The sequence below is a fragment of the Uranotaenia lowii genome, chromosome 3, assembly GCF_029784155.1.
Source record: "Uranotaenia lowii strain MFRU-FL chromosome 3, ASM2978415v1, whole genome shotgun sequence".
NCBI lineage: Eukaryota > Metazoa > Arthropoda > Insecta > Diptera > Culicidae > Uranotaenia > Uranotaenia lowii.
This window is the reverse complement of record NC_073693.1, coordinates 157,272,868-157,297,179: the sequence shown is the minus strand read 5'-3', so window position 1 is coordinate 157,297,179 and position 24,312 is coordinate 157,272,868. Positions and strand designations below refer to the sequence as shown.

The window sequence follows — 24,312 nt, the reverse complement described above, 5'->3', positions numbered from 1 at the left end:
AAACCACCGAGAAAATTGGAGGTGACATTAACTGAGTATTGGTATGTGGTGCGAAAAATAAGGAATGGAAAATGAAGGCGCCGAAGCTTCTTTACGACCAACTCTAAAATGTCTTCGACTGCAATTTAATCGGCGCTCCACTGGAAGTTACTTTTGTTATTGAGAAACTTGGCTCAGTTTTTTTTAATACAATAGAAAGACTATTTCTTTTTTGTACGGTTTACACATTACTAAAAAAAAAGTACAATCCGTGACCTCAACTAGCTTTAATTTATTTTCCATAGTTTTCCGTCTCACGACATAACTTGATGAACATACCTAAATCCTAAAATTCTCTCGGTCCATGGCAACCGTTCTCCAATTTCTCGGGCATTCCATATTCGCCAGAACACTCGTCTCGTTCCTATTGGATTTGAAACTTCAATATAATTGTGAATTACTTGCACTTAAGATAATTCAAATAACTTGTCTGTATACTATGCATGCTTTCGAAGACGCTTTAAAAAAACTTAATGAATAAATAAACAAATAAATGAATAAAAAATAAATTGATAAATGTATAAACACCAAAACAGTTGTAGACCTGTTCAACAAATGGTCTCAACAAGAATGAAACTTGTCGTACTATACTTCTCCCCTCTAAATTCCAATAAAAAAAATTCTTTCCAGGCTCAGCTGCGTGCCTCTTGCGCCCTGGTCGGAGACAGTAAATTAAAATCCATTCAGTTGACCAAAAAAACGCACACAGATTGCGCGGTTCAGCTGAGACAGATTGTGCGGAGTCACGTCGTTTTAAACGAAAACATGCGTTACATAAATTCAACTAAAGGTGTGCTCTTCTTTCGTCATAATTTTAGCAGCAAAAATTTTGACAAACAAAAATCACGCTTTCAGTAGTGTTGAGAAATAGGCCTAGGACTTGTTAGTTACACTTGTTAGGTTTCCGCGACTACAGCTTATAATCGAACGTCCATATTGTTGGGTCGGCCAAAACAAAGTCCTTTGAAGAAAGTAGGTAGCCATACGTCTAGAAACAACCGTTCATAACTCAATAAATGCATGCACACTCGTTAGAACACTGACAAGATGTAATTGGGGTGTCACTTTTTAAACAAGAATTTCAAATTTAATGTAAAAATGGTTTATTCTCAGACCGTTAATACTGCTTTAACATGAATAGATCAAACAATAAAATAAACTAAAAGTAATAAATAATTAATATTTCTTGGACATCTCTGGCACTGGCAAACAAGCAAAACATAATTTCCAATCACCTTGGTATAAAAAGAAATAAGTGCTTTTTCTAAGGTTCATTCCTCAGTTGACCGTTTGATAACTAAATTGTTCAAGTGGAAAGTGTTTGCATATTTTTTTCCGAAAAAAATACCTAAAATCTTCTAACACAATGACGACAGCATCCGGTTCCTGGTTTCAGTGGGCTTCAGATCAAGGATCCTTCTGGGAGGCTGCATCTCGACATGGGAATATAAGCCGCCCAATCGGTCCCCTGATAATGATGAATGAAGACGGCAGCGATTATGGCAGTGATTTTGTGTAATGCATTAACGAAGAATAGTCCTTTCCGATACGTTTAACCGAATGTGTGCTATTTGTTTGCAGCTTTTTTCGAAGAGTTTTTTCGTCCGGCTTTCTCGCCATGTTGACTGGAAGTTTGCTGATACTGTTTCTTCGCCACAAAATGTCGCGATACAAGGATGAGATTTCGGATTCAAAAGATTACAATTCACCTAAAATTCCTAATATGAAAGATACTCGACAGTCGCTTTTCGTGTTTTATGCGTTTATAAAATTTACTATACTGTTGCCAATCTTTTTGGCAGGATATTTGTGTTTCAAGTTGTATCGCTGCTTTGTCTCGATTGAACTAAGACGGCGGCATGGATCGCATTTCAAAGGACTGTTGGATGGAGCTGACGTTGTGTGGGCCATTGAGAGTGACAACTCACGTGGTATGATAAACATAATGGCTTACATTGAGGAATCGGCTGTTGGCCTTGAAACGAACAACGAATTTTCTACTAGCGCTGAACTTCTATTAGTTCTACGCAAACGAATCTCATCTCGATTGATGGGAAACATTCAACCATATCAGAAAATGTTTTGGAAGCGGAATTTGGAGCTGGGCTATTTCTATTGGTGTGACCGATCGGAGCTAACAGTTGAAGATTATATTCGTTATCTGGAGTATATTCCGCTAGAAGAAGGTCAACAGTTTATAAGCGAGCGGAAGCTACGAAACCTTCTGAGCGTAATTAATAACCGGCATTTACCTGGATGTCACACGTCGTCCTGGGAAATACTTGTTGGCAGGCAACCCCTTCTAGACGAACGAAGGAAAGTTCTACGATTTCCGGTGAGTAAAGTTGCACAAAAGTATGTGCAGAAGAAAGTGTTCTTAAGTTTTTAGGAACATACCAACTTGAACAACTGTAAACTGTTATGTGACAGTAATGTTTTTTGACGGAACATCGTTCTACATATACAAAGGTATATCTAAGAGGATATTAGCTAGGTAATTAGATTAATCAATGAAGAATGAAAGACGTTGAAAGGTCTAACATTTGTGTAGGTTATTTATTATTGGAAACAAAATTGTAAACCGCAAAACAATTCGCTGTCGTTATTCACGAAGACAAACGTCCTTATAGGTGATTCAATATGTATAAGTAGGTAATAGAAAAATTCTTCATTCTGATACATTTAGTCAAAAAAGAGAGTACTTTGATGATTCACAGTGTACTAGCAAATGATACATACATATCTCCCTAACTTTTATAAGGAGCTGCTAGGCAGAGTCGATTTTATGTCATTTTTGAATATCTCAAACCCTGTGGTGTTAAAAGCTTTGTTTCCATCCATCATTTTTTTGTCGAGTTTATAAGTAACGTTTACATGAGTAAATAAGTGTTTTTATGTTTGTAGGGGAAAATTGAATATTTACTTATCGAATGCTGATTTTGCAGAACAATATACCTATTCAATTTTCCCATAAAAACTTAAAAGTTCAAATTGACTCATGCAAACGTTAGTTAACAATTCTGCAAAAAATCACGGATAAGTTTTCAATCAAAACGTAGCTTTTAGACCCAAGAGTTGATAAATTCAAAAATGACCCTTGTTCGACTCAGTCCACTAAAATGTCCCTACTCGTGTAACAGTTCTATGAAAAACGAGCAAGCGAGAAAATGAACTTTCCTCACCCTCCTCCCATTCAAGAAGTGGTATATAAATAACGTCACATGGAACCTTGGGCTCCATTTGTTCGATAAGTTTTCGAGCTTTGCCAAAAAAAATATACATCAAAACCTTCATCCTACGTTCTTATTCTGCCATTAAAAAGGGAGGGTCTCAATTTTTTTTTTTAACGAACACAAACACGAACAGGATCTCAATGAAACTTGATGTTTCCTCGAAGAGATTCCCTTTTTCTTAACTCTAAGCGTACATCTTTCAAAATAATGATTGCTAGCATCTGATAAATGCTAAAACCACCAACCCACAGAAAGTGTACTATGTATGCCGTGATCGGGATTCGATCTCATATCCGCTTACTTAGAAGATTTGAAGGCTCCCCTCTACGCCACGGGCAGGGATGTCAGGTGTTAAGGGGGGGGGGGTAGGGTCTAACGGGTATAAAAAAACACCATTTTCACGATTTTTTTCTAAAGCTATCGTTCAAACAAATGTATTCAAATTTTTTGCATTATACAAAGCATTGTTAAAAGAACATTTAGTAATTTTTTCGTAGAAAAATATTGAAAAATGAGCCGGTGACGGAGCATTTTCGAGGATGCCGTTTAGAAAACAGGATTTGCGGTGGACACTGTATCTCAGCACAGAATCATCTGAAGTCAAAAAATCAGAGCAAAATAATTTTAATAGATGTTTTTCTGGACCCCAACGTTTTTATTTAACTAAAAAATATTTTTATGAAATTTTTGTGGCTGTTTGAAGTAAAAACTACGATTTTTCACTTAAAAATCCGCCATTTTTCACCTCTAAAATCTCCCCAAAGTAAAAAAATCAAAAAAGAAAAACGTTGGGGTCTGGTATTTTATATGTAGAAAATATGTTCCAAATTTGAAAAGAATCGGATAAGTAGTTTTCAAATGACGATGTCCACGGACTTTAAAAATGTGCTTTCGAGAAAAACGCGTTTGAAGTTTCTGCTCTTGCTTTCTTGCAGTATTAGATAGGAGGAGATAAAGGCCTATAACTTCTACAGTTTTGCTTCAATTGTTTTGAAAATTTGACACAACATTCTTGAAATGTTTTACAATAAGAAAATAAAAAAATAAAAAAATCGATTTTTTGAAAGTGTTACACCCTACCCCCCCCTTAAGGATAAAAAATCTGGGCAATTTGGAAAAAACCTGTGTTTGGATCACAAATTTGGTACTAATCAAAAAGACGATTCGAGTGTGCGGAGGGGGCGGGGGGGGGGGGGGTTAGGCGCCAGTGTTTGTGTAGTTTGTATTTGGGTTTTCAAGTTGCCACGCCATGCCATAAAACATAGTAAGTTTCAATTAATGATTCGTGAAATACAAAAATTCCAAAATACCTTGCATACGTGCAAGATTTCGTGTATAATCTGGCATTTACGGATCATATCCGATACATGAACATTGATTTCATCACCCAATTTTGTGAGGCTGTAAAATCAGGGTACTCTGGTAAAAAATGTGGGCAAAATATGTGTCTGACGAACATCTGGACGAAGGGTCAAAAGCCTGTGTTTTACAGACAAATCTGGGCACTTGGAAACCCAGCTTTTACATCTCGGTGGTCGAGTGGTTAGCGTGGTAAGACGGTAATCGCTGGACCACTGATGGCATGGGTTCGATTCCCATTTCGGTATTGGGTGTTAAATGTTAACCATGTCATTTATTAAGCCTATAAAACTTAAATTGGTTAAGACGGGGTATGTCCGGTTACCATCCCTCGCTTTCCCCACTAGAAGGAAGGAGGGGTACCAAATGCGAGTTATTCAAACATGTTTCTGTTCTCTTCTGGAGAGTGGGATGGGTCTTAAACTATTATAGAAACCTACCCGGCTACCAAAGACCCTTTATGCCAATATTCATGCATATCGGTTTAGTAGTTACCGACTCAATAGGGAACAGGCAGACAGAAATTTATTATCCTATAATAACTTGAAGATGGGACTGTTATGCGGATATTTTCGAGACTATTTTGAAATCTTCTCGCATAACAGTCCCATACCGGATATATTTTTGTCCATCATTGTACATACTTTTTTAATCATGGATTAGATTATTTCTGAGTTTGCAAAAGCGGTAATTAATTTTTAATATCTACATTCTTTTGGAGGAAAATCAACAGTCAACGCCGTAAGATGAATGAATCTTTTGTTTTTATTGTATCTGATAATATTTTTTTCTTAGCAAGTCATTCTTTCTGTAGCCTGTCTTCGAAGACTATTTTTAATATTCTTGCATCACCAGAATTCACTTTTGTTTCTTAATGACTTAAACCACAAATCTGAGGTACCTATTCCGTATATTTTAAACCTTAAAATGTAATAAAATTCGTAATATTCTACAGATGGACTCTTATGCGGGTGTATTTCATTTGAGACAGTCGCGAGTTGAATTTTTTTTTAAAATTTATAACAAACTGTCTTTTTTGTTTTACTAACTCATCTCTTATTTCAAATTTTTAATATGTAATTATGAGTTTGTGTTAGAATGATTATTAAGTTGCATTTGAATTACAGTATTGCTCAAAATAATCAAATGTATCTATGAACATCCCTTTTGTTTATCAATCAAACTGAAATTGATAATAATAAATTGAATGATCGTCCAAAACATACTCGTGTAAAAATTTACGAATAGTTCGGATGAAAGTTCCGAAATTATTGCAAAAATCTTACTAATTCAATTTAAAAAACCCTTTCTTCTTTCAATACCAAATTTAAATCAGAAATAGATCATTCTTCCTGCAAAACCTCCATGTATGTATTTTCGTCTCGAATTGATGCATAGTAACAACATTATCACAAAACATTAAAACGTTAATATGAACGATTTTTTTCAAACATTTGGTTCGAAATTTGAATCCAGGAATCGATTGTAGGTTTTGTGAAACTCCCGTGTATGAATTTTCGTCTCGATTTCATGCATAGTAAAGAAATTATTGCAAAAACACTTAACAGTTAATATGGACGACCAGTTTACCGAACCCTTGTCTAAAATTTGACACCTGAAATCAATGACCCGTGCTGTAAAATCTCTGCGTGCAAATTTTTATTCCAATCCGATGTATGTATAATTACGACCATATCGCGAAAATATTGAACAGTAAATATGAACGACTCCTTTTTCCGACCCTTAACTCAGAGCTCAATTACAATAATCCATTGTTCGTCCGTCAAAACATTCATGTGCGAATTTTCATCTCAATTCGATGTAAAATAATGTCAATATAGCAAAAGTGGTTGATATTTCATATAGACGACCCCTTTGGCCAGTTCCTTACGAACAAATTTATACATTGAATCAATTGCACTTTCCTGAAAACTCCCGTGTGCCAATTCTTATCACAAGCTGGTGTATATAAGCCACTGTAATAACGTCAATATCGCAAAAAACATTTAAAATTATATATGGACGACACCTTTTGCTGACCTTTTACCCAAAATATGATACCTACAATCAATTGCCCGTCCCTCATATTTGCATTCCAATCCAATTCATGTTAATATTTGATTTTTATGGACAAACCCCTTAAAAAGGGATAATCTAATGATCTTAAAACATTTTTCATCAACTCCGTTCCTAATGAGCACTCACGTCGAATTTCAGCATTTTAGGTCTTAAGACGGCTGAGCCTATTGAAGACAAACAAACACACAAACCCACAACAATCGTAAATGGCTTTTTGAATACCTTATAGATAATCAAACCCCACATCCAATATGATGATAAAAAATAACGAAAATGGCCAGTATATATAATGCTTGTCAAAAATCTCAAAAATATTAAAGGAAAATATTTTGATTAAAATCTTTGTGAAGTTTGTTGAAAAGCTGCGACTCTTGTTATAATTCGGCAGTCCTATAGTTATGTAAGTTTGAACAAATATTTAGTATATCCAACGTTTTAGGGCTTCAATAATCTCGTCGTCAGGAAGATAATCAGGTTACGCACTCTTTAAGCTATAAATGTACGCTTTTTCGATTGAAAATCTTTTTTTTTTTTTGGATCGTATGTGCACTCTTTTTGTTGTTTTTTTTTTTATAAACCGAATTCGTTCCCTGCGTTAAAGTCCAAACAACCTCTGATTTCTTATTCTTTGGTACTTTTTTTTAAGGATTTTTTAACGGCCATCAGTCTCGGATTTTTTAAGTAAAAACGACTGATTTTTACTCCAACGTTTCGATCCTTATTGGATCTTCATCAGGGGCGATAAAGTACCGTTTTCTTGTTAAGTTTGATTCGGCTTATCTTGAACTGATGTCAAGATAAGCCGAATCAAACTTAACAAGAGAACGACACTTTATCGCCCCTGATGAAGATCCAGTAAGGATCGAAACGTTTGAGTAAAAAACAGTCGTTTTTAATTAAAAAATCCGAGACTGATAGCCGTTTAAAAATCCTTAAAAAATCGACCAAAACAGTCGTTCCTTTCATAAAAAAAATTTTTTTTGGTACTGAATCTGGGAATTTCATAGATGTCCAAAATGTAGTCAAGTACCAACTAAATTTTATCAAAAAGTTCACAAAAATGGTGGGGGATAGAATAAGACATTGAAAAATTGGGCTTGAGTATCTTGATATTGGTCATTCATGGTGCTTTTCGGGTTCTTTGGTTTTGGGTTTTTAGTTGGGCCAAAATTATCGTGGTTTTAGTTTAAATTCGAACTTATTGAATAACCTGTAATTAGTTTTTTTTCAAAATGACACAAAATCAATCCAATCTTTAAAAAAAAAAATCTAACAAATATGAACGACGAGGACAATGGCAGAAAATTGCTCGAAAGCTTAATACACAGCTTTCAATTAATTATCTAGGATCGATCAATTTTTATCCATTATAATTGTTGCATAAAAAAATATACAGCTTAATTCGAATCTAGTACACTAATGAGAAATCACTTGGCGATTGCGTGGCTACTGATATATGTATATACAATATTTATTTACAAAACATTATCGTTTACTATAACCGAATCGAAAACAATGTTCAATATTCTCAATAATTAGCCCTTTCGGCATCGATGAGTATGATAGTGAAATCAATAATAAATCAATTGCCCCGCTTAATTATAAACTGAACAATTTCTTTTAACAGTCAAACTATCAAAATGGGTTTCATAAACAAAATTATTCTACCTAATGAATATCTGAAAAAAAGAATAATAATAGTATAACGAAATTCAAAGTCAATTATAAGGTACCAATTAAAACGGAGATTCATTATTATAGATTCTATTCCGAGTTCATCATTCCCTTGGCGATGGCGTAGCTCTGATGAGACTACTTTTGGAAGGCATCGCCGATAAGGAGATGCCATCCCTCTGGAAGCGTTTATCTAACTTCAAGATGATGAACCTGGAACACATGCTTAAAGAACAAACTATGCAACCGCTAAAAGATCTAAGTCCGCTTCAAAGGATCATGAAGAAGTTCCCAACAGCGCAGCAAATCCACGACTGGACCCAACGACAGTTTGTCTTGCTGTGGGCGATATATCACACGCCAGCTTTTTTCGAGGAAAGTGCGGCTCGAAAAGTTGACGACAATTGTATACACGCGGAAGTTTTGGCAAACGAAAAAGTGGTTAGCTGGATACACGAAGAGGAATTCGGCAGTACCAAATGGATAGAAATCATCAAAACAACGAAACAGCAACTTCCGGGAGCCCGATTCTCCGATGCCTTCCTAACAGCACTCTCAAGTAGTTTACAGAAATATTTCGAGGGAAAACCTGCGACGGTTCCAAAAAACATTACGGTTGTTCTTCCCACTCGGGTGGAACGAGAATGTGCGTTTTTTCTTATTGATTTGTGAATAATTTATTAAGTAATATGTTAATTTTTTTTTTCCAGCTCGAGAATTAAAATTGCACAATCGTTTCTCGGTAGCCTTGCAAACACTTCCAATAGCTCCTGGAGTTATGTTATCCGATTCTAATCGGTACAATAATCTACTCGAGCGCTTGAACACAGTTAAAACTCATACGGACATTCTACGATCGTCTCCAGATTACCTGGTAGGTGTCAATTAATCTATTACACCAACATAATTTAATATCTATTTCTCTTTCTTAGATCAACTATTGGATAATGTCATCGGTTACTTGTTTCATTCCGGAACCAATATTGCGCAAAATCCTAAAAAGTGCACATTGTACTCTGGCTATCTCGAATCTTCCGGGTCCCCAGGACAAGCCTCAAATTCAGGGAAAGGAACTAAAAAATCTCAGCTTTTGGATTCCAAACATCGGCCAAACGGCCGTTGGTCTCACACTGCTAACCTACGGCGGAAAGTTGCAGCTGGGCGTTGTAGCCGATCGAGCTGTGATTGCCACCGAAGACGATGCCCACAAAATTTTGGCGGAAACGGTGCGAGAAATTGAACGAATTGGCTGTGTTCTGCAAGATGCATAACTGCGCTATTGACTGAAAAATTACTGAAGAAATTATAAGACTGTTTCGATTTACTACTTTGGATTAAAATAAAACTTTTAAAACAGGGAAACCGAAAACTTGTTGCTGTACAAAACTGGATTTGCTCTTCGAATAGATCCATTTGGTTTCACTTGTCATTTCAAAGGAACGCCATTGTTCAATAATTTGAAATCTGTGAAATCTGCGAAAAAAAAGCCTAGGCACAATTTTCCCCGTTTGTTTGGATAACGTGTCCCTTTTCTGATACCTGGATAAAAAAATGATGAAAGTCAACGAAAAGTAGCAAAAATACACTGGTTTGAAAATACAAACTAATGGTTCTTGAACATGATCCTAACCTGACCCTCAAATTAGTTCTGCCTTTCTTCATACTATCCAGCCGACTTCAAAAAAATCTGTGACAAGAGATATTGTGAATTAATCCCATTGTTTGAATATCGTACACTGTAAAATAATCTGTATAAGATCTGTAGCTGTATCTGTATTAAACATGTAAATCATTAAAGGATCAATTTTTTTACTTGGCATTAATTACGATGTAAACTTAAGATAAAGCTAAGTCCATTAAGAAATGGGACCGTTACGAATGCGTGTCTCTAAAAACCCGTTCGTTTGATCGAAATATTTTCTATGAATGAAATAAACGTCATCTTATGATATTTCATGAAGAAATTTTACTTTTCTTTTTTGTAAGAAATACTACTTTATTCTTGGTATCTAGGGGAGATAAGGGCATAATGGCCACCTTAAGGAAAATGCTCATTTAACCACAGAAAACAGCTGCAAGATGTGAATTACATCATTGTTCCGTGTTCGAACACTAGAATAGTTTATTTCCTAATTGGTTGAAACTTGAAAAACTAGGTAAAAACGTTTAAAAATGCATTTTAAGAAATGTTGCCAAAGGCTGAAAACCAATCACTGTAGGGACATAATGAGAACCACCCCTGTGGCAGTATAAGCACCATTAATTGGGGCACGATGAGCGTTTTCTGCCGAAGAATCTAGCAGCGAATTCAACTCGATGAAGCCAGGTGAATCATAGATTCGTCAAACAAAGCAATAACAAAATAGTCTAGGTCTGTTTGTAGAATACAAACAATTCACACACACTCATACATTACTTTTTTTTGTTTCGATTATAGTCGTTTTACCATCTTTATGGCATTCGCGACTTTATCAACGTTGCAGTTGGCGGATCGTTATTGAAAAACTATCCGGTACAATTGTGTTCGATGTTTACTCTTGGGCTCGATCTCGCGGACATCGGCTCAAGAGACAACAGACTTGCCAACTGAGCTATATCACAAGCCCACTCATACATTACGTTCCTGGTGCTTTGTTTGGCGGATGGTGCTACTAGCCGAATAATGTAACAATAGAAAAATCGATCGTGAATGGTAAATGATAAAATAATCACCTCGAACAGAAATCGAACTCTAGTCTTTTGATTATCTCTCCGACACCTAACAAATAGGCCAAATGTAAAAATAGGTCAGATGTAAACAAGTCAAGCTGTAGCTCTATAATTCACTAGACAACATGGAGCTGAATTCGCTGCCAGATTATATGGCAAAAAACGCCCATCGTGCCCCGATTAATAGTGCTCTGTTCGCCCCGAGCCAACTAATTTTAGTAAAAACGTAATTTAAAATTGATTAAAGTGAAAAATCAAATATTTTATGACGGTGAAAATTGAGAAACAATGTGTACATCATGTTGCATTGCGTACATTATATATCAAGATGATGTATTAATCATAAGAGCTGTTAGGAAGTGTTAGAGCCAAGAGACAGTGTTGCCACATCGAAATATGTACCGTTCATCGAAAAAATCTTTTTCATCTGTACCGAAAACTCAAAAATCTGTACCAAAATCAGAACCGAAGAAATCAAAGTTCTGCATTCAATGTGTCAATATGTGAAGATTTTGTTTCCTCATGTTTAATTAAAAAAGATACTTTATTGCACATTGTACAGCTTTTTAGTTAAACACTTTTTGAGAAACTCATTAAATCATTTTAATTTTCTGTCTTTAAAAAACGGACATTAAAGAATATTTTTCATAACAAACACTTCCTAATGTACATGATGTTTATACATAGTTTTATTAGAGCGATTTGTGAGCGTCGTACCTATTTAATATGACATTGTTCGATCCGCCGTTTAATCCTAAATAACTTTTCGTTCTAAGGATAGCGCCCAATGTCAACACTCAGGCGATTACGTACTTTGGTTTTATTGGCATTTTCTTGCGAGGAAATTTTTAAAATTTAATTATTTGTAGCAAATTTGTAAATCTAATTGTTCCATCGTGTACTTCCCAGTAAGGAACTCCTATCGTCAGAATAATAAAGGCTAACTGTAGACGAATTTTTAATAAAGATTGGACGAAAGCAAAATATAGAAACTTTTTTCAGTTTTTTATAGTCAAAAATCTGTGCAAATCTGTACCAAATTTTGAAAATCTGTCATCTGCACGTACAGATTCTGTACCAAAAATAAACTCAAAATTTTGTACCTGTCTAGATAAATCTGTACATGTGGCAACCATGCCAAGGAAACGGGAAATGAGCGAGAGGATGTTTCTGCGATGCTTCGAAATCATCAATGTAGACTTGTTCTCTTCGTTTTGTATGCATTGACGAAATGATTGGAACGAAGATAAAATCAATCTGCACATAACGCGTTAAACTCAGGAGAAATCAGCTGAACGATTTTTTCCAAAGCGAGTTTACGCATGTCTGCCCAACAGGGGAACATGCTCTATAATGCCCCACCTAAGCGAATCGCTGATTTACTATCTATTCCAGGTACATTTTGTGTATATTTGTTGAAGAATAGTGTTTTCTACAAATGCTTATGATTTTTCTATTACTCAAATTCATTTAGTTGCTTTAAAAACTTGATTTTTTTTAAACCATATGTGCGGTATAGGATTTAGATACAAGGTGGATTAGATATATATCTGGTATAATTACGAGGACGCAGCCACTATACAAGACATCACACATGCTATCTCACTTACAGCCAACCGGTGGTGCCGGTGAAAGTATCAAATGCATCGCGCGTCATTGTACATCATCAGGTGAGCACGCGAAACCAGCTGTGGACCATCGGGCGATTCCTGGATGCGGAACTCCGAACACGCACAATGGCGATCCTTCCAGGTTCTGGCCATTATGGCCAGAAATTCCGGAATCGCCTGGTGGTTCGCAATCAACCAAAGTATGAGTGGAATAAAACATATTGTGCCGAACAGTGAGAAAAACGAAATAAGTGAAAAAATCAAAATGGTGTTTTCAGATAACGGGTTTTGAAGCTTCATACTGCGAATGTGTCCACAATGCAGATTTCATGTTTGAGAAAAAGCGCTGTTACCTAGAAGTCGAGTGATTTTATTGAATGTGAGTTTTACGGGATTGTCTAGAATTGTTGTTTGGTGAAGCGAGAATGATGAGAGGCGCATGGAGGCTTGGCGACTCAGCACAACTTGCGAGACCGAGATGCTACCTTTCTGCGGCTTTGCAGGAATGAGAAAGAGATCGATGTTTTTTTGTTATTGCGGCTTGGCACAGCTTGCTAGAGCGAGATGGTAGATGTTGTTCACTTGTTGCGGCTTTGCACAGCTTGCAGGAATGAGAAAGAGATTATGTGTTTTCTATTGCGGCTTAGCACAGCTTGCAAGAATGCGATGGCAACTAATATTGCTTTTTTTCAGGCGGATTGCGGCTTCGCACAGCTTGCAAGAATTGAAGAAAGGGTGATTTTTCCTGTTGCAGCTTAGCACAGCTCGCTTGAACGAGATGGCATCTGATTTTGGCTTGTTTCGGCTTGGAGCAACTTTCTAATGGATTGCAGCCTCTTCTGTTTCATTTTCTGCGGCTTAGCATAGTTTCCAATGGATCGAATCATATATCTACATAGATGCCGGCTTCGATGATTGCTTGTTGGATGCATTGCAGGACTGGCCATGAAAAGTTTCATATGAGCATCTTTGAAAATCTCTTGCAGCTTGGTTCAAATGACTAGTTTAGTCAAAATTGACGTAACACAATGCAGTTTTACCACACAGACAGTCATTGATAAGTGAAACGTTATTCATGATTTAGTTGATGATACTCAGAGAGTTAAATTTTCTAGAATGGTGTCCTCTTGACTTAACTGACTGACAAAAAAAAGAAAATGAGAAAAATAAGAAAGTACGACGGACTGTAATCTGTTCGTGGGTATCTGGAAGGACAGCTCCGTAAAGTGTGTGGTTCTATAGGGATTCAGAAATTTATTGGTTGTACGATGAGAGTTTGAACTGTTGAATTCAATGAACTGATAACTGCATTGAAATATCGAAGTCCTAGAAGAACCAGTGAAAGGGTTGCACCATTTTGTTTGAGTACTACGGGAATGGAAAAGAAATGTCAATGATAACATTCAACGAAGAAACGACGACCAACATGGATTGCGGAAGATGTGGCTTCTGTCCATCTTTTTAGAAATGTCAATTTTAAGTTCATTAAGTAGTAGTCCTATCTTTTTCGAAGATTGCATATTGGCTTAAAGGATTTGAGAATCTTGGGAAATGAAGTGAACGATGGAATGGAATCGATTGGAAAAGTAATTGATGAGTAAACTGAAAAAAATAACAGGTACACAGAAAAAAAATCTGAATCCTTAACAACACTGAAATTGAAAGCCTTTAATATTACATGACGTAGAACGCGATTAATTAATGTAAATTTACAGACTTGAATCCTTAAAAGCACGGAATTCCAATGACACAAACATTACTTGACACAGAACGCGATTATTTGATGTAAATTTACATCACATATGATGTAAAGAAAAAGAAGCATCACATATGACGGAACTTTCAGTGCGAATAAAATATTACACGACTTGAATATTTTACATGTTTTCAAATTTTACACGTCTTTCGAAGTTTACAGACGTTTAATATTCAACTCGCACTGAAAACTCAATCATATATGATGCTTCTTTTTCGTTACATCACATATGATGTATTTTTACAATTTTTTTGTCACACAAACTCTTCACAACACTGAATAAGAAATTTCTGAAAATTACACGACACGGAATATCATAAAGACATGAAGTCAAATTAATATTAAATTACACTGAACGTGATAATGTCATGTAAAAATAAAACTGTCAAAAACAGGAACACAAAAATGTAAACAAAGTGTTCAGTCAAGTCGTGAACCAAAGTCATTTATTGAAGCACTTAGCTTCTAAGTCCGTCAATATGGTTGGTTCCGGGTATCTCCGAAAAGAAGCGGCAGCGGAAGTGGTTCTGAAAGCGGCCCCACGCTACTCCATAGAGTACTTAAGTATACATAAGATTCGGTACTTAGGAAGAAAGTGAAAGTGATTTTTAAAAAAATGTGTAAAACCATAAATTTGCTTGTCGATAAATAAAACAATGAATTGCATCATTAAGAGATTGTTTTTGTCATAAAAGATGAAAAAACTCCATTGAATCGGATCAATAAAAAAGTAAACAAAACAAATTCCAATAGGATATTTTTCCTAAATTCAGTGGCTTTAAAATTTACATCACTTTCATATTACACGTTGCATAATTTTACAGGCGTGTAATATTCAACTCGCACTGAAAATTCCGTCATATATGATGCTTCTTTTTATTTACATCATATGTGATGTAATTTTCCAGATTTTTTTTGGTTGTGTGTAGCCTATAAATCAATCACTTGAAAAACTATATAGAATCGTCAGTGGCATCATAGGTATAAATATTGTCGCTGAATCCCCAAACCGGAGTTATCGTCAATGAGCGCTGGCGACATTTACTGGCGACAAGTTATTATCAAGACGTGTACAACTTCGGGTGTGTTCTTATACCAAAGATTTTTTATTTCAAAGGAAAGTGCCGCAAAAATAAAGGATTTTTTCCTTTGGTTTTGGTATAAATAAAAAAATCCTTTGGTTCAAATGCATTTTCCTCTGTTTCAAAGATTTTTTCTTTTGAAAAATCTTAGATTCAAAATATTAATGCTTTGATACAAAAACCAGTTTCAGTTGATTTAAAGTTATTATCTTTGCTCAAAGGTAATTTAGATATAGATTTAAAAGCATTTATTCATTGAACCATTTTCCATATATTCCAATTGGAAGATTTTTACCCTGTTGTTTCGAAGTTCCTATTAGGAGTTTGAATAATAAAAAGATACAATTTTAGTTCTTAAATTCTTTTTTATTCACAAACACATAAAACACTGGTTCACTATAACCGAGTAGGGTCCTTGATATCGTTGACAAAGTTTCGCATTCTACGTGGGCCGGTCAATAAACTTCCGAAAGCCACTCCAGCTGCTGGCTGGTCCGACTGGTGATTGCCGTTGAAGATTGGGCCGAAAAAATACGACCGCGGGATTTGGGGAGGTGTTACTTTGCGCAGCTTTCTCCATGTTCGAGAGACTTGGAAATCTATCCGTCGGCCGTGGTCCTGTAACTATACAAGCGTTTTAGAAAATCTTGAATTCACTTAAATATTCAGTATTTATTAACTTACACTTACCATTTTGCATCCTGAATACTCCTTATTTATAGCTTACTCCGATTCACTGGTTTGATTTTTAAAATGAGCGGCCGAACTTTATTCGATTTTTCGGTTTTCTGTTCTTCTTGCAAGTCAATGCAAAATATCTTCTAAGTTTGAAGTTTTTGTTTCAAAAAATTATTCTTTTCAGTTTAAAACATTTTTCTTCGGTTGAAAGAAAATTTACTTTGTTTCTAAAGAAATATGCATTTGAACTAAAGAATTTGTTTGAAATCAAAGTCCAAAGTTATTCAATTCAAAAAATTTATTCTTTCTTTCAAAAATTATTTTTTTCAATCAATACTATAATTCATTGATTCAAATAAAACAGGAGCTGGAATAAAAAAAAATGAATGTTTTGAATCAAAGTCAGATTTAATTCGTTCCAAAATTCAAGTTTACTCTGCGTGAATACACGGAATCGTCCATCTTGTGACAGGCAATCGTAATCATAGGCATGGTAGGCGAACAATTCGCTGTCAAAAAGCGCTCCGTCTCCACCCCCACCAATGAGAAACTTTTGGTACTCCTTGCCTACTGTTGCTCAATATGCAACCACCCGTAGCTGTATAGGCACGCTGGTTATTACTTTACAAAAGCGTTGCCAGTAATGATATTTCACAACGTCGCTAGTTGGCAAGGTTGCCGATCACCAGCGCGAAAACTTCGGATTTCAACTTCAATGACAATAATACGTGAGACAGAATCTATCGTGATCAAAGTCGGCTGGGTTAAGTGCAGATCAAGTGCACTGGGATGAGCGAAAATAATAACACCTTACTGCTTTTTTTGTTATCTACGATTCTAAACTTAAAATGAAAAAAAGAATGCTGATCATTCTAAACCGAATAACTTTTCAAGACAATTTAACTATTTGCTGTTCAAACCTACTTATAATAATTTTTCTTATGATTTCCGTGGCAGCGACTGCGAATCTCTTCAAAGAGAACTTGCAATATTGTGCGTCAAACTCGCATCAAGAAATTTCTAACCGTGATTAAAGGTCAACAGGTCAGTTCAACTATAAATTGAATTATCAGAATAGATTTGTTTTACTATCTGTCTTAAAATAAAACTATTTTAAAAATATTTGTATTCGTTTAAAGCTAACACTAGTAGTGAGCTAGAAGTTCAAATAAGACGAATATTGAAGTCTTATATCAATTCTGGATTGTTGAGATACAGACGTATGAATAGAAATATTTGTATTTGTGTTTGATAGTTTTATCATGTTGAGCAAGCAAAATTTGAGACAAAGACTCATGTGTTCCATTTCAATAAAATTTTGATGTTCACCAATGTAACCAAACAACTATACGATGATTTTTATAATTTTGAAGAAACACAAAAATTAGCATAGCTTGTTCAAGAAAGTTGTTAAAACTTTTATTTGCGAACCCACAATCCTAAGGTACTCATTATTAGTGCAATCTAGAGAGTTTTCAAAATTAGAAAAAAAAGAGACATTGGTAAAAGCGAACAGAAAAAGCAAAAGCATAAAATTTCGTACACCTTTGTTCATGAAATTAAAAAAGATTTTAGGGTTATTCTGGGGATTGATATGATAATTCAGCGAATAGTAAGCTGCGTTGATCTTATTATTTTCGACTTTTTTTTTTCAAAATGCCGTCCTTTTTAATCCTACCTCGGTAACGACGTTGTGGCATTATTTTCGTTCTTTTCTTTTTCCCGGAGAAGAAGGGGGATGTGCGGTATAGGATTTAGATACAAGATGGATTAGATCTGGGGGAGGAAGACTGAAATTCGCTGTATCGTTTTCTGTATCGTTTTTTTACTGTTCGGCAAAAAGCCAGCAATTGTTGAAAAGATTTGTAATCGTTCAAATTTTAACTTTAGATGATCAGTTTCGTGTATCGAGTCATGTAACTCAGTTTTTTAGGTTTTAAATTTAAGTCTTCTGAGTTAATTGCTGCAGATTCAAAAGTAAACATCGAAATCGAATTCAACAACTAGGTTATTCAATACCAGTCTGTCAACTCTGTCGTAAATATAAACTTTGAACTATATAAAAATGTTGTTCGGTCCATGGGAACTACCCAAACTCTAAATCTGATATTTAAGCTATTTTTAGCACAACCATTAATCAAACAATTTTTACTTATCAGCTTCAAAAACTTTAACGAAATTTGTGCGACTCAATACGCCTGATCATGCAAGAATTTGCATAAGCAAAAAAACCTAATTAAATCATTGTTTTATGCAAAACAAGTGCTTTTCAGCATGAAAAAAGTTTGATTGAAATTCACAAAATAAGAAAGTAAAATTTTGAACCTTCGCTCTGGTCGGTAGATTAATGTGAGAAATTTGACGTTTGAAAGATTTTTTTCTTTTTTTATTCAGTCTTCCTCCCCCAGGATTAGATATATATCTGGTATAATTACGAGGACGCAGCCACTATACAAGACATCACACATGCTATCTCACTTACAGCCAACCGGTGGTGCCGGTGAAAGTATCAAATGCATCGCGCGTCATTGTACATTGGGCCGTAAGGGAGAACACTTCCCAAGCAACCAAAAGTCACATATTTACTTGAATGAAGGCATTGAAAGTTACATATTGGCTGACAAAGAGAATCAAATGCCCAATTCCCTTTAGTGAACTTTATGTACTCATTAATAAACTTGAAAGTTGCAAAACTGATTGATATGTACGTTGTATGTGACTTGTTTTGCCCAATTCCCAATAGTGAACTATATGTGCTCATTAACGAACTTGAAAGCTGCAAAAGTGATCTATACGTACGTTATACGGGACTTAAGTCACATAAAGGGCACAAAAGTGCTCAATACGGGATTTGGTAAGTCACATAAAGGGCACAAAAGTGCTCAAACGGGATTTGATAAGTCACAAAAAGAGCATTGATGTGCTTTCAAAATCAAATCACCTCTTCGAGTTTTAGTTTCAGTTAGAACAACATCTAGGCGTGGCCTCGTGGTAGCGTGTTCGATTCTCACCACGAAGGTCGGGGTTCGATCCCCAAGCCGGGCAAGTTTTTTTCAATAAGTAGTTATGTACTTGAGTGACCATTCTGATGCGATATATGTAGGAAATGTAGGAAAGAAGCAATTGAGCAATTTGTTGAGTTTGAAATCCGGCGCGTGGCATCATGGAGGCACCGGTACAGAACACAGTAAATAATCAAGAGAAGGTGATATGAACCGAAGCCAACGGTTCAGTTGAGATAGAGAAATTTTTTTGCTCACTTTGCGATTTTTTGGAAGCTGAATTAAGAGGCCGCTGGAAGCTGAATAGAAGATCATTAAGATTTTTTGGAACTTGAAAGTATCAATAAGAACTTAAATTTTGAGCCGCATAGAACGTACTTCATGTCAATGATGGGGCTGAGTAAGCGTTCTTGTACCTGTTTTATGGAACTTTTGGTTGCTTGGGTTGTGCTTGTGTCAGGTGAGCACGCGAAACCAGCTGTGGACCATCGGGCGATTCCTGGATGCGGAACTCCGAACACGCACACCATATTCAAAGCCACAGAACAAAAATGTGTTGCTGATACGCGCCGCTGTATATTCAATAGGCGCCTAGCAGCCGAACACACCTGAAAGCAGCCGAAGACCGAAAACACACTGATACTTACATACATTCTGACTGGAAAGAAAATTAATTCAAATTTTAAAAATATGAAAAGTAGATTTTTTGGGCTAAACTAACGCTCAAAAAATGGTTTTTAACTTTTGGTTCACTTTCAATGAAAATTGGCCGTTTTGAAAAATTAATGCTTTTTCAGCATATTACGATTGGCGCGTTATAGCGAGCACAAAGGCCGTGATTTTTTAGCATAAAATCAAAGTTAAGATCCCCCTCTATCGATAAGTCAGAACATATTGTCTTATTCATTTTTCTCTGCTTGGTGACACCTTATTGAAAGTGTTTTAAAATTTAGATCGAAATTTAGGAAAACCTAAATTGTGAAATTTTTACGACGTACAGGTATTTTAAGGAAATTCATTCTTGCCATTGCCAATCACAGCATATAAAACATATTGGTAATATTTTGCAGGCTTCAAATGTTACAGATTCTCCAAAACACGAGTGGCGCGTATTATCCACATGGGGCGTTATATGAACTTTCCCCCTACTTTCTTTTTTGGAAGAAAATGAGTACAATTTGGAGACTTCAGCTGTTTAAAATTTAACAAAAGTTGATTATTTTTGATCTACTAAAATACTTTTTACTGGAATGTCTGCTTGCAAAATCTGACAAAAACGAAGCAAAACCATCATGGGATTGAACTTCAAGTAAAATCGGTTTGTTTAGACCGTTGATTGCGAATTATTCATGTTACCGTTAATCTTTTAAAAACAGCGAAAACCAAAGATTTTATTTTGCAAATTTTGGTTCCACAGGAGATTTTTTTTTTTTTGGTAATTTTTTAACGACTGATATTGTTTGGTTCTTTATTTTCTAATTGGCATTTCAGGGGGGAGGGGGGCAAATTGGAAAATTCTGTAATTTGCTTCCTAAAGACTGAAATGCCAATTAGAAAGTAAAGAACAGGAGAGTTTTAACACTTCATTCTATTTTCAACCAAAAAACCAGCAAATAGGTATATGTATTTATCTGCAAGGGACCTTGCGACGACCGGAAATGGTACAGGATTCGTCCCCTGAAATTTATTTGAAATTGGGTTTTTTATAAGTTTTGTCATCCTTCAGAAATAACCTGTCTCATTGCCTCGGTAACGACTTCACAGCTTACGAGCTCTGGAATTTACAAAAAGGTGTTGCTTGAGGTTAAGTTTCAAAAGTCATAGCTCGGCAAAATTTTTAACTTATACGAGAAAAATTTGTGGGACATTTCAGCGATCTACAATAAGTTGTTCACTTATTCAAAACAACAATTCTTATATGAGTCTGACTTCCCTGATGACCCTTTAATCGTAGATGCCGATCATGTGATTTACTCCAACATAAGATTTGAACTTTGTGGACATTTTTGACAGTGTTTGCATACTTTCCACCACTCATGTCCAGACATATTTTGAATAATCAACGGTTTTGCCAGCTATCGATTTGGTAATATGGATTTTGAAAGAAATTGTGCAAAAATATGTTTTCTCTTTTTCTCTTGTATTGTAAATATCTCGAAAACGCGTTGATATTATAATAAATTTGAAAAAAAATAGGTCGGATTTTTACTGCCAACAAAGTGCCAAACATTTGCCACCAAAACTATGAATATTTACATGAGTGACTTTTTGTTATGTACCACATGTAGCCCTTGCAATTTAAGATTATTTTTTTTAGTCTTACACAATTCTAGAACAAGACAATTGATGTCACAACCTCATAGAAAATGTTTATTTGAGTGCACCTGTTGTACAAACCGTCATTTTACGCAAAGACCATTTTGAACTACTTTGAAGCATCCAATGATGCTCTCAAATAATTTTTTTTCTAATTCATGTAACATGTTACTTGTAACGAAGTTCGAACCGAACGAGTTGTTAAATTATTGAATGGATCACGTTTTGTTTCCAAATACCGAGCAACGATCATACAGCCCTATAGCTCATGAACAAGAACACTTTTAGCAACAAAGATAAGATTGCATACAGCTGTTATTAAGTTGCATTAGAAATTCATTGCGGTTCAGTTATACACTCAGTCAGTCACCGTTGAACTGTTAAGTTGATTTTTGTTTGCCGGTAAAACCGGAGGTTTCCGAAATGCAGCGATTACTGGTTCTTATCGCATGGCTCCCATTAATACCTTTGATTGGTATAACGCTTTTTGGATTTGGATGTTATCGGTTGGTGGTTGAATGGCTTCTGCGTAGAAAACATGGAACAAGCTTCAAAGGACTTGTGGGCGATATCGATGCGATGTGGGACATCGACAGAGAAGTTGACTCAGGAATCGTGAACGCAGTGGCATATATGGAGATTCCGTCAGCAGGAGTAGCAAACTTTTCCGATGCTGCACATAAAATTCGTCAAATAATAATTGAACGATTCACGGTGTTTCATCAGGATAAAGGTCATCAAGTTAGAAAGTTTTTTTGGAAACGAAATCAAGCCTTTGGGTTTTCTTACTGGACCGAGAAACATGATGTAATCGTTGAGGATTACATTCAGATGATGGAAAATGAAAGCTTTGCCGAGAATGATACTGTAAACCTCTCTAAAATATTGAATAAAAAAATGTTGTCGGCTGATAATAGCGCTCAATGGGAGATACTTGTCAGTACTCAGCCAATAGTTGATTCGATTACCGGCGTAATATCGTGTATGGTAAGCATTCGAAACGTTTTCAAGATCTTTAAACCTTAGGGGAAATTTATTGGAAAATTATTTTTCAGATTGTAGTTCGGTTTCACCATTCTTTGTGCGATGGCGTAACGTTCCTACGATTTATCGGGGAAGAAATCACAAATCCCGAGGACCGTTCATCGCCACAACCGAGAAAGCTACCGATTGTGAATAAATGGAAGAAATATGCTTTAACGCTCTACGAAGCACCGTTTATTATAACAAGTTTGTTTTTGAAAAAGCTCCTTGACAACAAACTCAAAAGAAAAACTCCAATGGCACATAAGTACTTTGTCAGTAAACATGTGAACACGAATATTTGGAACCAGTTCAGAAATCAAGTAAAAAAAGAAGTTCCAAATGTGCATTATTCCAGCATCGTACTGACAGCTGTATCTGCAACGTTGAACAATTATTTCAAAGCCATTAAACAAACTCCATCAGTCCTTGAAGTAGCGCTTCCCACAATAATGAAACCACAAAGTAAGTTAATTGATACGATTCCCCGTTAACTAAAGTAAAAACTTTTGATTTATTTTTTTTTCCAGACAAAAAACTGACGTTCGAAAACACGTTTTCATTATTATTACAGGATCTTCCCATGAAATGCGAAATAAACGACAGAAATGATTTTTTCGAAGCACTTCGCGCTATAAACAAAACCTACCACAGTCATCGTCATTCTAGTCAACTTTTAGTAAGTAATCTGTTTCAATGCTAGTGAAATTTTTAGGGGGTAAAATAAAAACACGATTTCCTTAAACAGATATTATACGGCATAATGAAAATCCTTCCGGACGTGTTACCCACATTCGCGCTTCGATACCTATCCAGGCAATTCCCCGTCACGATGGGTGTTTCGCTGTTGGGTGATATACCACCGAAATTTCAATTCGGACCTTTCGCTTTAGAAAAATATTCCTTCTGGCCCCCCTCATTCGGAACCGTAGGCATTTCTCTGACGATGCAGTCTTACGGCGGTCAGCTACAGTTGGGCCTTACGGCTGATCGTAACATTTTCCAAAGTTCGCAGGAAGGACAAGCGTTGCTGGAGGATTTAGTGCGACAAATCGAACGGCTGCAACAGTTGATTTGTTAGATCTTGCAGTTCATAGAAACTAATTCAGTAATTTAAAATAATTCACAAACTGTGGACTGTGATGTTAAACGAAAAAAAAATAAAACACAAAATTTCGTAATTCATTGAAAATTGACACGCCAATATTTTGAAACAGATACACGCAGCGAAAAGGTTTTTTATTTCAAAGGAAAGTGCCGCAAAAACAAAGGATTTTTTCCTTTGGTTTTGGGACAAATAAAAAAAAATTTGGTTCAAAAGCATTTTCCTTTGTTTCAAAGAATTTTTCTTTTGAAAAATCTTTGAATCAAAATCTTAATACTTTGAAACAAAAAACAGTTTCATTTGATACAAAGTTGTTTTCGTTCGCCACAATGTTATTTAGATTTAGATTTAAAAAGATTGGTTCATTGAACCATTTTCCATTTATTCCAATTGGAGGACATATTTCCTGTTGTTTTGAAATTCCTATTAGGAATTTCAAAAAATAAAAAGGAAGAAATTTATATGTTAAATTTATTTTTATTTACAACAGATGAAACACTTGGCCACAAACTAGTTCACTAAAATCGATCCGGTCCAAATTTTTGTCGACCTGACCGCTGTATTTGGAGCGGTGTCATCGTGCGCAGCTTTCATCTCGGTTGAGGCATCCACGGAAACCATCCTTCGGCTCTGGTTCTGTAAAAACG

The 24,312-nt window shown here is 35.7% G+C and overlaps 2 protein-coding genes across 2 annotated transcripts; both read left to right on the top strand.

The window, feature by feature from the left end:
* The first annotated feature begins 1,315 nt into the window (after positions 1–1,315).
* LOC129755069 (uncharacterized) lies at positions 1,316–9,753 on the top strand. Its single transcript, XM_055751397.1, has 5 exons — positions 1,316–1,554; positions 1,621–2,374; positions 8,472–9,030; positions 9,095–9,258; positions 9,317–9,753. Exons 1-5 carry the CDS (start codon positions 1,406–1,408, stop codon positions 9,653–9,655), a joined length of 1,965 nt encoding a protein of 654 aa, XP_055607372.1. The 5' UTR covers positions 1,316–1,405; the 3' UTR covers positions 9,656–9,753.
* A 10,968-nt stretch (positions 9,754–20,721) lies between these two features.
* Positions 20,722–23,771, top strand: LOC129755049 (uncharacterized). Its single transcript, XM_055751356.1, has 4 exons — positions 20,722–22,524; positions 22,593–23,025; positions 23,091–23,239; positions 23,309–23,771. Exons 1-4 carry the CDS (start codon positions 21,961–21,963, stop codon positions 23,639–23,641), a joined length of 1,479 nt encoding a protein of 492 aa, XP_055607331.1. The 5' UTR covers positions 20,722–21,960; the 3' UTR covers positions 23,642–23,771.
* Positions 23,772–24,312: the final 541 nt, after the last annotated feature.